This window comes from Mixophyes fleayi, chromosome 2, assembly GCF_038048845.1.
Source record: "Mixophyes fleayi isolate aMixFle1 chromosome 2, aMixFle1.hap1, whole genome shotgun sequence".
Classification (NCBI taxonomy): Eukaryota; Metazoa; Chordata; class Amphibia; order Anura; family Limnodynastidae; genus Mixophyes; species Mixophyes fleayi.
In genome coordinates, this window is record NC_134403.1 from 267,402,897 (window position 1) to 267,417,807 (window position 14,911).

Sequence of the window (14,911 nt, forward strand, 5' to 3'; positions counted from 1 at the left end):
ATATATATGTAACTGAGACAGCATTAAAACATGCAGTTTGTGTAAACATTAAAGTCTTTACTGTCCCCACTGTGTGTAGATTTGGGGATATGCAGCATCAAACACTAAAAATAATCAACATGATCAATTTCAGTCTCCCAAATTCTTGAAGATATATTTCACATTCAATAGAATGATCTTCAATTATTTCCCACAAGCTGGGAAGACACTAGAACATACTTGCCAACTCTCCCGGAATGTCCGGGAGACTTCCGAAATTCGGTTCAGTCTCCTGGGCTCCCGGGCTCGTTGGCATTTCTCCCGCATCCTGGATTTCACGAGAATCGCGTCAAATGACGCGATTCTCGATGATTAACGCCATTTTGGAGGGCGGGAGGGGGCAGGACGAGCTCAATCGCGTCATTTTGGCCCCGCCCCCCGCAACGTAAATTACGTTTTCGTGGGGGCGGGACCAAAATTACACGTTTGGCCTCGTCCTGCCCCCTCCCGCCCTCCAGTCACGCCCCCCCTCCCGGAAACTTGTTTCCGAGAGTTGGCAAGTATGCACTAGAATCTGTCTATATATATTTATACTTCATTGATCATAATTCTCTTGATTATGCCAACAGATGGATATTTCATGATTACATCTTTTCAAATTGTATAAGGAGTTAACAAGCCCCCACACATTGTTTGTAAAATACACTACTAACACTTTTTTTTTCTTTTAAACAACACATACACATTCACACACACATATATAATAAACTCTATTTCTTCCTGGACATTAGATATTCCTCAATGTAATCAATAAAGATATCAAATTCTCCAACTGCCTTATAGATTCCTTGGTCCTTTAACTGAAAATGAAAGAAAATACATGCATTTATTATATTGCTGTGTTTCCATTCATTATTGACCAGATTAAGACAGATTTGACTATAGTCACAGGGATTTATATACAAGCCCCTAACCCATCAGTTTCATCATTTCACCAAGCTGATGCTTGGCTGATGTTAATCACAATTTGATATATAAACATACAACAGTCCATTCCTGTTTCTACAGACATTTTTGTCTAATACTAAATTGATTTGTTTTTACAATTTGTGCTGGCAGCATCACTGAAGTAAACGAAATGTGTTCCCTAAGTATATATGTGTGTACAGTCTTTATTTAGAAAGGCTGGCTAGCTGTTTGGATTCCTATATACGATCTTTACTGTTGCCAAGTTGGCAGAGGTTCAGTTAGGAAACATATTAGTTGGATGGACTAAGGTTATGTTGCCTAAGACACTGTGTAGTTCTGCAATGTTATACAACAGGAAATGCAGCTTCTTACACTCTTATATTTGAATGGACATGCCCTTTCCCCTTTGGACTACTTAATATGACTAATATTATGTACTATTGTTTAGTCAATACTAAACAGATATGGACAACAGAAGACACATACCTTACTATAGGTTTCCTTGATCTGTTTGATGGCCTTGCTTTTTCTATCACATGGAAGAAAATGTTGCTGTGAAAGAAACAAGAGATAAACAATTATTATTATTATTACTATTATTATTATTATTTATTTATTTATATAAACAATGTAAGCCGAGGTGCATAGAGGGCTACAGCAGTATGAAATCATACTTGGCTTTCTTGCTAGCATGAGGTAAAAATCCAGTATTGCCAAGAATATTTATTATTGAACGTAATGTGTGACTGGATGTAGAGTTTTATTGTGGCTTAATATGATATGCCAGCTTATTACACATGTGATATTTGTCCTCTTCCATTGCCTGTGGTAAATGTGTCTTATTTATATAATAACTCCATATGTTGCTTCAGTGCTTGAGCCTTGATTAGATCAGAGTACAATTGCGGCAAGGCAGATTATCCTTGGAATGACAGATTGCAGTTGACCTACAGATACAAAGGTATCTTGCCCACTTTTTATAACATTGTCGCACAACAATTACCACACAGCGGAGCATATTCAATTCCCGGCGGTTTCCGCCACCGCAAAACTATTACCAGTATTACGGTAATAGTAAGCCAGATTTCAGCTCGCGGCTCCTTGAGCTGCGAGCTGAAATCCAGCGAGAAAAGTACCGTAACACCGGTATTTACATGCACTATTACTGTAATGACGGTAATAGTGTGCACGGCGCGTTAATTTTGGCTATAATGCCAACAATTGAATATGCCCCCGCGTGTCTTGTTAAATAAGTGTGGCATTGTAATAAAGATAGAAAAGGGATATTACAGACCATATACCTTAATTCATATTTATCAAAAGGCATTTGGAGTATTGCTATGGACTATAAAATAGCACGATGTGTAACTTACAATAATTTTAAGAAAACTATGTTTTTGTACTGCGTAGATAAGTGTGGGGCACATCTTTCTCAGGTCTTGACATGTGTTGGTTACCAATGAATATATTTGGAAATAAAAAGGTCAATACTCTATATAAGTACAGTATGCTTCACATTCAGCTCTATAACACAATACTTACACAGCGTTTCATTGTCTGTTTCAGGTCTATCAACTTGTCCTTCATAAAATGAACATTTGTTTTAATGGCGTTACTATCTCCCTTGGCATGTGGTAGCACATCATCCAGGTAAAAACGAATCATTTCTGATACAGACTGGCATCCAATTGAACTCTGTAGGAGCAATGAGAGTATATCAGTGGAAAATATGCTTTGACTTTTCACATTATAAATAACTATTTGCTCTGTTTCAGCTCTAAATCATTCAGCTTTTGAATTCAAAGTTGTCCGCAAAGTGCTTTGTACTGTAGACTGAACAATTTTTTTGCATGTTCTATTTTCTTATTTAATCAACTCTTTTTTACGTGTGCATTTTTTGCTATTGCTCTGATTTATATTCTATGCTGTATAAGAAAGAACCAAGTTACCTTAAAGTCTTGTAACAAGTCCTTTTCAAGTAAAATTGTTTCCAGAGCATTATCTTTCATTTGCTGGAAAAAAGAAAGTAAATTAAATCAGGTCAATTGGTTAAGAAATTGTGTTAATAATGTCAAAATAGCCAACATAAATGATACTGCTATAATTTTATGTACATTTTATTATAACAGGAGCTACAATGCCATCTGTTGTAATCAGACACAGCATCATCTGAAATGTCATAAAGTATACTGGGTTCCTAGTGCAGATACTTCTTAGGATTCTACTAAATCCTGAAATGAAGTACTCAACCATTAGCCTTTACAAATTTCTCACATGGAGTGTTTTGTAGATGGCAAAATATATATAATTGTTCAAGCAACAGGCAGTCCTAGGGCCACATGCAGCCCTCTGAGACTTCACTTGAGGCCCCCAGATATTTACTGCTTTATTGTGTGATTTGTTTGTTTGTTATAACTTGTATGATTTGTTGCCTTCTGGTATGTTATTAAAGATAGGCGTCTTTTTCTTAAATGTATTGTTTTAGCTTATTACTGAGATGAAGGGGCGGTCCTTTTGCAGGTTAAAGGACCGCTCATGCGGCCCTTGAAGTGTAGCAGGTGACCAATCACTGTTCTAGCATGTCATACAAACTACTGGCATATACACATAGAAAATAATGTTATCTTCTACTTGTAACCAGCCTGAAACGTACAAAACAGCACATGAGAAGTTGATCTGCATCCTTTTTTTAAGTTTTGTGTGATTGCATTATATTTATGTAATTTCTTTTTTTAATCTATGATATATGAGTAATTTTGTTTACGTTAATAATGACTCATTGTGATGATCTAAGCATTCTATGTGAGAGGCCATGTCATAGTGAAAGAGCGATCACTTCCTCTAATCTAACTTGCTGTCACGTTTGTATTTTAGGCTTGTATATTTTACTACATTTTGTTCATTGGTGTTATCAGTACCATTGCTGGTCTACCACATTCTGACCTAATGATGGATTTAAAAAAACTAGCCAGTTCAGTACTACAGGAGTGTTATACCTATGTGTTTTTCATAAGGATATATGAGAACATCTTAATGTCTGACTGTAACTACAATAAAGTGCAAAGGTAAGAACAATTTGTAAAAGTCTGTATACATTATTAGCATTTACTTGCTTGGTGAGATAATCTTGTGGTGTTGGTTTAGTATGGAGGTGGTGAGAGTGTTTTGCATGAATTTACCAAGACCATGTACAAAATGCAAATTCATTAACTGAAAATGTTACATCATTTTTTTTTCTTCACCAATTCTATGTCAAACTAGGGCAATCTGTGGCCCATAACTCACCATCTGTATTACAAAAGCGACCAGCATAGTTTATCACCAAATGTTTTTTTTTATGATAATAAACCCGCACACAAACCCTGATCACCACACCTTTTTCTCCTTGTGTTATTCCCTTCTGTCTTCAGGAAAAGTTTGCATGTGAGTTATAGGACCTCATTTAGAGTCGGAAGCAAAGTCCGTTTTAGGCGCATCAAACAAAAAAACACTCTCACGCATGTGCAGCAAACACCATATCCGCCTGCATCTTGGACGCAATTAACACTTGTGACAGCTTGCGGCTCACTACGAGAGAATGGGAGGAACGTGGATTTGTGAAGGCGTGACCCTGTAAATACATCCTAGTCACAGTGAGGCGCAGACACAACACACGTCAAAACAGGGCTAAAGCTGTGCGGCAGGAATTAGGCGGCGCAGGCGTTAGCTGCAGGAACTGCTCGCAGCTCGATAGGGTATTACGAGTGGGACGCAACTGGGGTTGCTTGCAACTCGTAATACCCTACCAAGCTGCGGCACACTCCCACTCCTACACTTCTTACACAGACTTTGCGTCCGACTCTCAATGAGGTCCATAGTGTTTTATTGGCTAACTGAACAAGTAGCTGAAGGCATTCTGGATTGCTTCTGTATTTTAATTTGGTAAGAGAGATCTTGGCAGTTTGGAAAGCTTGTAGTCTAAGTACTTAAGACACTTACATTATACTTCATAAATAGAAAACTCTAATAAAAGTCACTGGTCTTTTATTACTCTTACTGCTGCAAAACCATCATTTACAAGTCTATAACACATACCTCCCAATATTTAGAATCCTGAATCACATACCTCCCGACATAAATACTCCGCCCACAAATGGACATATTTGGGTAAACCCCACCCACTTTTCCTGTTACGCCCTGCCACTTTTGCGAGCCGCAAATCAGGATGTCCCATCAAAATCGGGACAGTTGTGAGGTATAATAACAGTGAAAAGTAAATGCATCATTTAATTGTGCAAAACTCAATATATATAATAGGGTGTTGGGTTGCCTTTTTGTGAGATAATAGCCATCTAATCTCAGTTAATACTATACAAAGGCAGGAAATATATAAGTCACTTTCCTCAGAAAGTCTCTTTGCTTTCCATACATGTGGAGTGCAAAATAATGCAGCAAAGCTCACAAGGGACCCCTAAAACAGCTTTTCCCTAATCTGGTACTCAAGGAGCCCTAACAGTGCAGGTTTTCCATGTTTCCTTGCTGCAGCACAAGTGTAGTAGTTACTGACAGACTCATTGTAAATGATCCACAGGTGGTACTAAATATTTCACTTGAGATACTGGGAGACCTGGAAAATTATTACTGTTAAACTAAAATTTATGTAACAAACTATTGCAAGATTTCAGGGCTGCAAAACAACATGTACATTGTAATTTAGAAAAATATGAATTTCCCAGTTTTTTCACAAATACACAATAAATGAAATCATTATTTTTTCAAGAAACACACGTGTAAACTGCATTTTCCGCTAAAAAGTTATAAACCTTTACAGCTAAAACAGCTTCTGTGTCTGTGTTTGTTATAATGGATGTTTTTCATGCAAAGTTAAAGGCAATGCTAGAATCAAATGTTAATACTATTATTCCCTTTCCTCCCAACAAGTAGAATATTAGTAGCAAATCAACTTTTATCTGACAACCTAATAAATCACAGTTAATATTCAAAGTTCTCCAGGCTGTCTTGCCAGGAGAAATGTGGTCTCTGATTGCAGCAGTAATAAGTATCTCTCAAACAACCCGGGATCCCATGGCTCTACTAGTTGGGAGAAGATGGTATAGAATTAAAAGTTAATTTCTGACTAAAATTCCCTGTAGATAAAAATAATATAAAAAGGGGAGAGGTTGAGAAAGTGGAGAAATATATGTAATAGTATCACCTTTATAGAGCTGACATTTAAGTTTAGAAACACTTGGTGTAAAATGTGGTGGAAATAAATAAAACAATTGTGCCCATCTATTTATTCATTTTCATGTCTATTCTTCTATATTGTTTTTAAAGGGAATCAGTTGCAGCTAGTAAAAAAATTACTAAAATACAAAAAATATATGAGACGTAGGTGTTAATTACTTTATAATATATTTTTTTCTGTGTAATATCTAATTGAAGGTCTAAAAATATACTGATAAACTTTGAATGATCTTGAGTTCTGGAGTTTTATGTTTATATTTACTGTACTTTAAATTGCATTATAGCATCAGCACAGCATCTTTACAGTATGTATACAAAAATATATGTGCCTACATAAAGGAATAAACGTATGCAATTAGTGTGTCTGCATCAATCTGTAATTCAACCCACGGAGAAATAGTTAATACATTTGAATGCAGTAATGTATATAACATAAGTTGAGACAATGGATATTGTTGCATTAAAATACTTACAAAATAGTCCCTGACTTTCTGAAAAGTGGTTCTCAGATCTTTGAGTTTAGCAGGGAATATATTTATAATACGTTTGCAATTTCCTTCAGCATCTCCACTTTGACATGTCACCTTCTTGCAGCACGCGAAAGTCAGCAAAAGGAACCAGGGAAAGTAGTTCATCTTTATCATAGACACCCAAAGTCACTGACAGTTCTGCAGAAAAAAAAAATGCATAAACTGTGACAGTCCATTGTCCTGTTTTATACAAAATTTTTCGTCATATACTTCCTGTGTATCCTCCCTTCTATAATGATTTCATCACTACAACTTTTTTTTTCTTGTAAATTGATTTTTGGCGTGTGGTTTTTTTGCAAGGAGGTTTTTTTTTCTCCAAATTTGTGGTTGTGAGTTCTCTCTCCTTTCTTTAAATTAAGTTATTTTTATCCTTGGATTATAGTAAATATGATGCTTATTTTGAAGCTTGTTCTCTTAAGTGGTTGTACTTGTGGCATTTCTTTTATCACTTTTTTTCGCAGTTTTTTTCTTTAAGCTACCAAATCTTCACTGAACAAATAACATATCTGCTTGAGTATCCGCCAAGAAAATGCAAATGTTTTTGTGAAACTGTATTCATCTGTATTCTCAGCATTAGCTACCATAGTGTTTTAAAACACAGTCATGCTTGTATTCTTTGTGGGTAACATTTCAAGTGTAGATAAAGTTTATGTAATTTCATGTGAAGTACATGTGCTGCGTTCAGAGTTCTTAAAATGTTTGAATAAAAATCCTATAGTAACTGTGTATACTTATACATACACTCATATGTACTGTAGTGTTAATATATAATTTCCCACTTGTTCAAGCTTGGGAACAGATTTTTTTTAATCCTTGTGGGTCTTGACAATCAGATTAAGAAACAAGTGCCATATGAAAGGTGTTATTTTACTATCCCTTCTACCAACACTCTTAAAGTAAAATATATATCTATCTCTCAAATTCACTATACTACATCAACTCTGTTTAATTTAAGTATCACGCTATCAAAAACATATTATTGGACAAAACAGCATAAACAATGTTTAGATTTTATCTCAATCTTAAATAAGGTAACACAGTACCAACACCAGCACCTCAAGAAAATTAAATTAAGTGAAACAAGCATATACAATCAGAAGCAGAACAAAGTTACCCATACGATAGAGGTTGGACTTTAAACTTAGGACTCCAGTGTTTTCCAGTTTTCCAAGGACAGTTTCAGTTTTGTTTCCTGGAAAGCTGTAACACTGAACTTTTGTTTTTAGGAAAACTTAGCAAGGGTAAGTTCATATTGTTGTTTTGCAGAGTCTGGCACCCAGTGGTCTGTTTGATTACCCACCAAATAAACATATTGTTTTTAATTTCCATTCTGTCCCACTTTTTGACTTGTTTAGGTCATAATTACACGACAGAGTTTGATTGGGATGGGGTAGGCTGCCCTAACATGGGTTACCACCAGGTTTGGGATGGAAAATTTTAGCCCTTGGGGCAAGACACGACTCAGCAGCCTATTAAGAAAATTTTAAAGGAAACAAAATGCAGGTGGCCTAGTGACTCAGCCCAAGATAGCCCACTATGAGACTGGCCCCCGGGGGCAGATGACCCCCTGACCCTCAGCCCAGCCTGCCCCTTGTTACCACTATTGAACCCCTAAGCATATTGCTACACAGTGTCAAGATAAATAAAACAACAAATCAATTTAAAAAACAGCAAATGGAGCAGAACCCTTAATGTAGTTGTTGATATTATAAAACTCTTTATATCATCACTGCCCAATGTAATATAACAGCCCAGGTGTGGATGCACTAGGCTGCTATTGAATTGTGCTGGCTAACCTAGGGCACGGAGTGTAATGGGAACACCAAAGGAATGCCTGCAAGAGAGTAATGGACTTCACTGCTGGGAACCTAGAGATTGTGGCCCCCAGACTTGTCTCACTTGGCAACTGCTGACTAAACAGTAGGGTATTTAAGTAAAGTCCAAGGTCAGGGCTGGAATTTCTGGTTCATATCAATATAAAAGTCCAAGATCAGAGGCATATTTATAAATGGGAGTCATGGTCAGGGTCAAACGCTAGCAAACTAGGTAAAAACAAGTTGGGTCAGGGAATCAGACAGAAAAAGAAGCAACTCTAACAATGGAAAGTACAAAACCTCTTGATATGGCACCAATATAAGGGGGAGCCGGTTTAAATAGAGGCCCAAGGGATGTATATCAATGAAAATCAAAACTTGCACCTACTCAATAGCATCCATAAAGCTACTTATATGCTGCAAGTACAATTAGGCATTCTTGAGGTGAGATCAAATGACATCAAGAACAGAGCCCTTGAGATGGCATGATCTAAAATACAAGATAGTTTTTCCCTCCTTAGGGTGGATGTCATTTGGTTGCTTTGCTAGGATACTTTACATTGAATTTCCTGATCAAAATAGGAGTGTGGCCATCTGATGCCTTCACCCCAGTATATTTTTCAAGGCCATATTTTTCCAGTCCATAAATATGGCTAACTTCAGTTTCCAGCTGCCCATCCAAAAGCTTGGATTTGATGAACTACTGTAGAAAGTACAATGAATAATGACAAGAGGTTGAACAGGTAGACATGGAAAGACATTGGGTATTTGCAAAAGAAGAGGCAAATTCAGCAGAAAAGTCACAGGGTTGATTTGTTCAATTATTTCAAAAATCGAATGACATGTGGATAAAATGTCACAGATGGTACTTTTAATTTGATGTCTGGTAGAATACAAAATGCTCTCCATAACATACTCAGACCATCTTGAGTCTAGTAAATCGGTAATCATGTCCATTGATATATGATATCAGGGTTTATTTAGATGGGGAAGAAGCAATAAAGGCTGTACAAGAAACTAGTGAGAGACTTTAGTTTGTGCACATCTAAAGGCAGAGATGTAAATGAAGATATCCTTTGAAAAACACCGGGAACTCTATTTTATAATGTCCAATAAATTGTTTTTGTTCTGGCATGCCTTGCATAGTTTCACTGCATTCTTTCATTGCTATAAGGAAATCACCTGCAGGTGTTTTTAAAGGGGAAATGGATGTGAAAGCAATAATTCAGTAATAATTATATGAGTAAAAACATCAGAGGATTCGGAGTCATTACAATCAAATTGCAGAGATAGAGCATCCACTATTATGCTTTTGGAACAAGGATGGAAAGACAACATGAACTGAGCCACAGAAACTGTGCCAAGCAATAATATCTTGCTGCATATCCCTCCATTCTACCAACACTGATAATATTGTCAAAAGTTACACATCTCCTATCAAGCTACTATTTCTCAAGCAAAACATATTTAGAAGACACAACAAAGTGGTCTTACTAGCCTTATAACGTTAAGTAGTACTCCAGCAAACATTCATCTCTAAAGGCACTCTCCTCTAAAGAGAATGGTCAAGAAGACAATAGTGTTGTACTACATGCAGAGATATAACTACTGGGTAGCAGCTGCTAAGGGGTCTGAGAAGGGCCAAACATGTTGCTCCAGGGACCTGCTTCCCTCTGTGGCGTCTGTTGTCAGCATTCAGCTTCATGAGTTCTCTGTTGTCTGACCACTGAGGAAATTGAAAACCAGAATGTTATGCGTGCCAACCGGCATTCTTGAACTCCAAAATGAAGTTCCTCTCAGAAGGGAGGTAAAATCTGGTGTACCCTTCCTCTCTGAGGAGAAAATGAAGTTCCTCTCAGAAGGGAGGTAAAATCTGGTGTACCCTTCCTCTCTGAGGAGAAAATGAAGTTCCTCTCAGAAGGGAGGTAAAATCTGGTGTACCCTTCCTCTCTGAGGAGAAAATGAAGTTCAGAATGGTGGTCACAAGAGGTAGAGAAGGTATATGGCTGTTAATGTAAGTGTGGGGAAGGAAGAGGAGGGCAGATGTGAACCTCTCTAAAAACTTTGGAGCTGCCATAAAAATTTTGCTATGGGACCTTCAAAGTTCAAGTTAAGCCCCTGAGTATTGTGGCAGTAGAGTGTAGTGGGAGTAAACGCTTTTTTGAAAGCGAAAAATAGCACAAATAGCTTCAGATTGCTACTTGTGAGTGTAAGCATCCATTTTTATATTTTTTACTATCTTTTCATATATGTTTTCTTATGTATATGTACTTGTGACATAACCTCACTGACTGTATGTCCCTGCATACTTTTTAATGTTATCTGAACATGCTGAGCACTGGCAAATTGTAGCCTCTGTCTGCAGCTTTATTCTGTGCATTGATCAGGATCAGTAATGCAGACCATGCTATATTATCCACTAGCTCAGACACTAAGTGCTAGTAATTAGGTAGGAACCATATGTGAGTGCATTATTTAGTGTCCACTTTTTCTTTTTAACAATTAATATAACTAATCCACATTCACGTTATTATTACAGATTACTGATTTGCAGTGTCGGACTGGGGCATAAAGGGCCCACCGGGGGACCGCAACACTAGGGGCCCACCAGAGGGGGTGTGGTCAGCCATCATAGAGGCGGGACCAGAAACTAGAGGGGGAGGGGTCAGTCCACTAAGGACAGCTAGCACCTTAGTGTAGTATATAAAGAATGCAGTGTGTGTATAAAGAATACACAGTCTTGACCTGCCCCTTAGATTTGGCAGAACAGTCACCAAAAATCTGGATTGTCCAACTAGACCAGGCTTGGCTAACCTGTGGAACTCCAGGTGTTGTGAAACTACAAGTCCCAGCATGCTTTGCCAATATATAGCAGCTTATTGCTGGAAGGGTATACTGGGACTTGTAGTTTCACAACATCTGGAGTACCACAGGTTAGCCAAGCCTGCACTAGACTCAGTGCTAACCACTTAGCACGGTGGCTAAGTGGTTAGCACTTCTCCCTTACAGCACTGGGGTCATGAGTTCAATTCCCGACATGGCCTTATCTGTAAGGAGTTTGTATGTTGTCCCCGTGTTTGCGTGGGTTTCCTCCGGGTGCTCCAGTTTCCTCCCACACTCCAAAAACATACTGGTAAGTTAATTGGCTGCTAACAAATTGACCCTAGTCTGTGTGTTTGTCTGTCTGTGTGTGTGTTTTAGGGAATTTAGACTGTAAGCCCTAATGGGGCAGGGACTGATGTGAGTGAGTTCTCTGTACAGCGCTGCAGAATTAGTGGCGCTATATAAATAAATGATGATGATGATGATGACAGACTGTCCTACCTGTTGTTGTCACTTTTTTCACCTGTGATTGCTGGTTTCTTTAGTTGTGGCTTGACTGGATCCTGGAATGTTGAGGGCCCTATTTGGAAAAAATAATGGGTACATTTAGAAACGCCAACCATCCCTGCCATTAAATCAACAGCACCCACATTTAATCATTAGGCCTCTCTCCAGCCTCAACATTAAAGTAATAGTGCTCACATTTGATAACTAGATCTATTTCCCTCCAACCAACCCCAACATTAAATTAATAGTATTCTCATTTAATAAATAAACCTATTACCCTCCCTCCAAACAGCCCCAGCAATAAATTAATAGCATTTATGTTTAATACATCCATTTCCCACGACCAATCCTAGCATTAAATAATTAATTTTCACATTTAATAGATAGCCCTCCCCCCCACACTCAGCCCCACATTCAATTATAGACCCAAACCACCTCAGCATTAAAGGTCCCATCACCCCCTCCCTATAGTGTTTTCTGTGCAGCCCCCCCTCACTATAGTTTAGTATAGTCAGCCCCTCTATAGTTTAGTATAAATAGGCAGCTCCCCTATGCTACATAGTACTGCCCCCAAAACAATGTTATGCCACACAGTAGTGCGTGCCCCCAATGATATGCCACACAGTAGCGCCCCAATTATATGCCACACAGTAGTGCCCCAACGATATGCCACACAGTAGTGCCCCAATGTTATGCCACACAGTAGTGCCCCAACGGTATGCCACACAGTAGTGCCCCAATGTTATGCAACCCAAGTGTCCCCAATTCATATTATGCCTGTAATAGTGCCCCCCAATTCACATACCATGCAATAGTGCTCTCAACACACACACACACACACACATATATATATATATATATAAGTCACTGATCCATCACATCTTGAACGTGGCAAATTGTTCCTTGGTGGCAAATTGTGAGAAGCCCGAGCATTTGGTCTCCTTGGGTTGCCTATCATGTGGATCTCAGACATATTTGATCAACCTAATTCCCCACCATATCTTCTTATCTTCTAGAGTCTCCAACACATATCGCCATACTCGATGATCCCCCCCCTTTACATTCCCCTAATAACAGGTCCCTCCTATACCCTTATCATTTTTCATCTGTTTTTCTTTTTTCTTTTTTAGTCACTATATAATAATTCTCACTTTCATTAGATTATATCAAAACATATAAAAATTACATAAAAAACTAAGCATCATATTATCACTTATACTTGATAGCACAAAACAAGGGGTTAAAGTCTACTTACCCATATGTTGATGCAGCCTCTCTGCTCCTTCTCCCTTCGGCGGCGGCGGGAACATCAGCTGACAGGGGGAGGGGGCAGGTCACATGATCGCAGCTGCGATTGTATTTGAAAGACACTGTCACTGACAGCTAGTCATCTGCAGCAGCTGGGACGCCGGAGAGGACTGCGGACACCTTGGTGAGGACAACGGCCTCCAGGTAAGCTGCTAAAAGGGGGTGTGGCCATAAGGTAGCTGGGCCTAATGGTGATTTTACCGGTAGCCCGCTGGGCCAGTCCGACGCTGCTGATTTTTGATATTTACCTCCCAAAAATACTTTTCTTTGAGGTAGTCTGGAGGCCCATTATCCATATAATATCCTTTAAGTCTTCATTAAAGGTCCACTAAATCTTCAAATGGAAATATATTGCTTAATGTTAATCTCATATTTCATTGCAGCATTGTTAAAAAGTAAAGTTTTACTTCCCCACTACAGAAGTTTGAAGCTTTTCCCGTGTCTTCAGGATAGTGTTCTAATAACATTTAACTGGCCCTACAGCTGGGTATGAATCCAAACAAAGCATTTCGGCAAAGCAAGTCTACCAGGCTGTTTGGGACTCTCTGTTTGATGTGTCAGACAGAGAGTCCCAAAGAGAAGCAAATACCTCTTGACAAAGTACCCTGATACAGAGGTGAGTTTTGATGTACCAAATTTTGTTAAGCATAAATGCTCATCTTCTATATTACCGAGCTCTGTGATCAGAGCCTTTGACATACTGTATATTAATATCAAAATGTGGCTTTCATAGCTAAATAAATGTGTAGTTATTAACACTTAACATTACTACTTTTAACTTACATTTACCCTGTTCTATGTTTTTATATTCATTAATATAGGAGCAATAGTAGGTGTTTTATTAGTAAGCCTATGGGTATATCTAAAAAGTCAATATTGTATGGAATGACAAATAAGTGCAATGTACATCTGATTCCATATATCTTTATATTACAAACACGTTTGTATCATAGTCCAGGGAAAAGCCCTGTGCTTAGTGCAGCTGAGCTGTGACTCATAGCTTTGGATGACAAGGTTTGTGGTCAGTTGTAGAATCCACTATGGTTCATTCACAAGCTTTAACCATTGTTCTGCTTTTTCGAATTAAGTAACATCTGCGTTGAAGTAACACAAAAGGATTTGGTAACCCTGCGTATAACAATTTAAAAATACATGAGGATGATCATGAAATAGCTGAGAAAAGCAGTTTACAAAACAAATATATCTCTCAAATGTATCCTTATCTCTATTGAACTATCTTAATATTATTGTTGAAATTTCCACAAATATTCCTAAATGTGGTAATTATTTAAATACACATCTCATAAAAATTGTATACTATAGACAGAACTCAGAACATATTGTAATGCAAGTATTTCAAATGACTATGGGCAGCAACTACTATGTCACCTTAAGTAAGAACTGCATCCATGTAATTTGCCAATTAATATAAAAAAAATTGTGTCACATTATTTACACATGCCTGAGAGCATGTAACCTAATGGTTGAAATACTGCATTCATTTTTCATGCATCTTCTTTTCTAAAGCAGGATCCAATCAATATACACACACAGACAACTAAAGCTAGGTACACACTGCAGAAAAGGTATACACTGCAGAAAATTTCTCCCTATGCGATATCTTTAACGATTTTGATTTTTAGTCAATTAAAAAAAATCAAATCAAATGATATGATGTCATTTGGTACATTAAAACATGATCGTAGGAGCATACACACTACTGCGATATCAGACCTAACAGTTGTTTATTGTGTG

General features: G+C 37.9%; 1 protein-coding gene across 1 annotated transcript; it reads right to left on the minus strand.

Annotated features, from left to right (window-relative positions):
- Window positions 1–499: 499 nt before the first annotated feature.
- Window positions 500–6,874, minus strand: IL10 (interleukin 10). Its single transcript, XM_075196167.1, has 5 exons — window positions 6,648–6,874; window positions 2,898–2,960; window positions 2,491–2,643; window positions 1,435–1,500; window positions 500–839 (listed from the first exon to the last, which is right to left on the minus strand). The coding sequence occupies exons 1-5, from the start codon at window positions 6,816–6,818 to the stop codon at window positions 750–752; spliced, it is 543 nt and encodes a 180-aa protein (XP_075052268.1). The 5' UTR covers window positions 6,819–6,874; the 3' UTR covers window positions 500–749.
- Window positions 6,875–14,911: the final 8,037 nt, after the last annotated feature.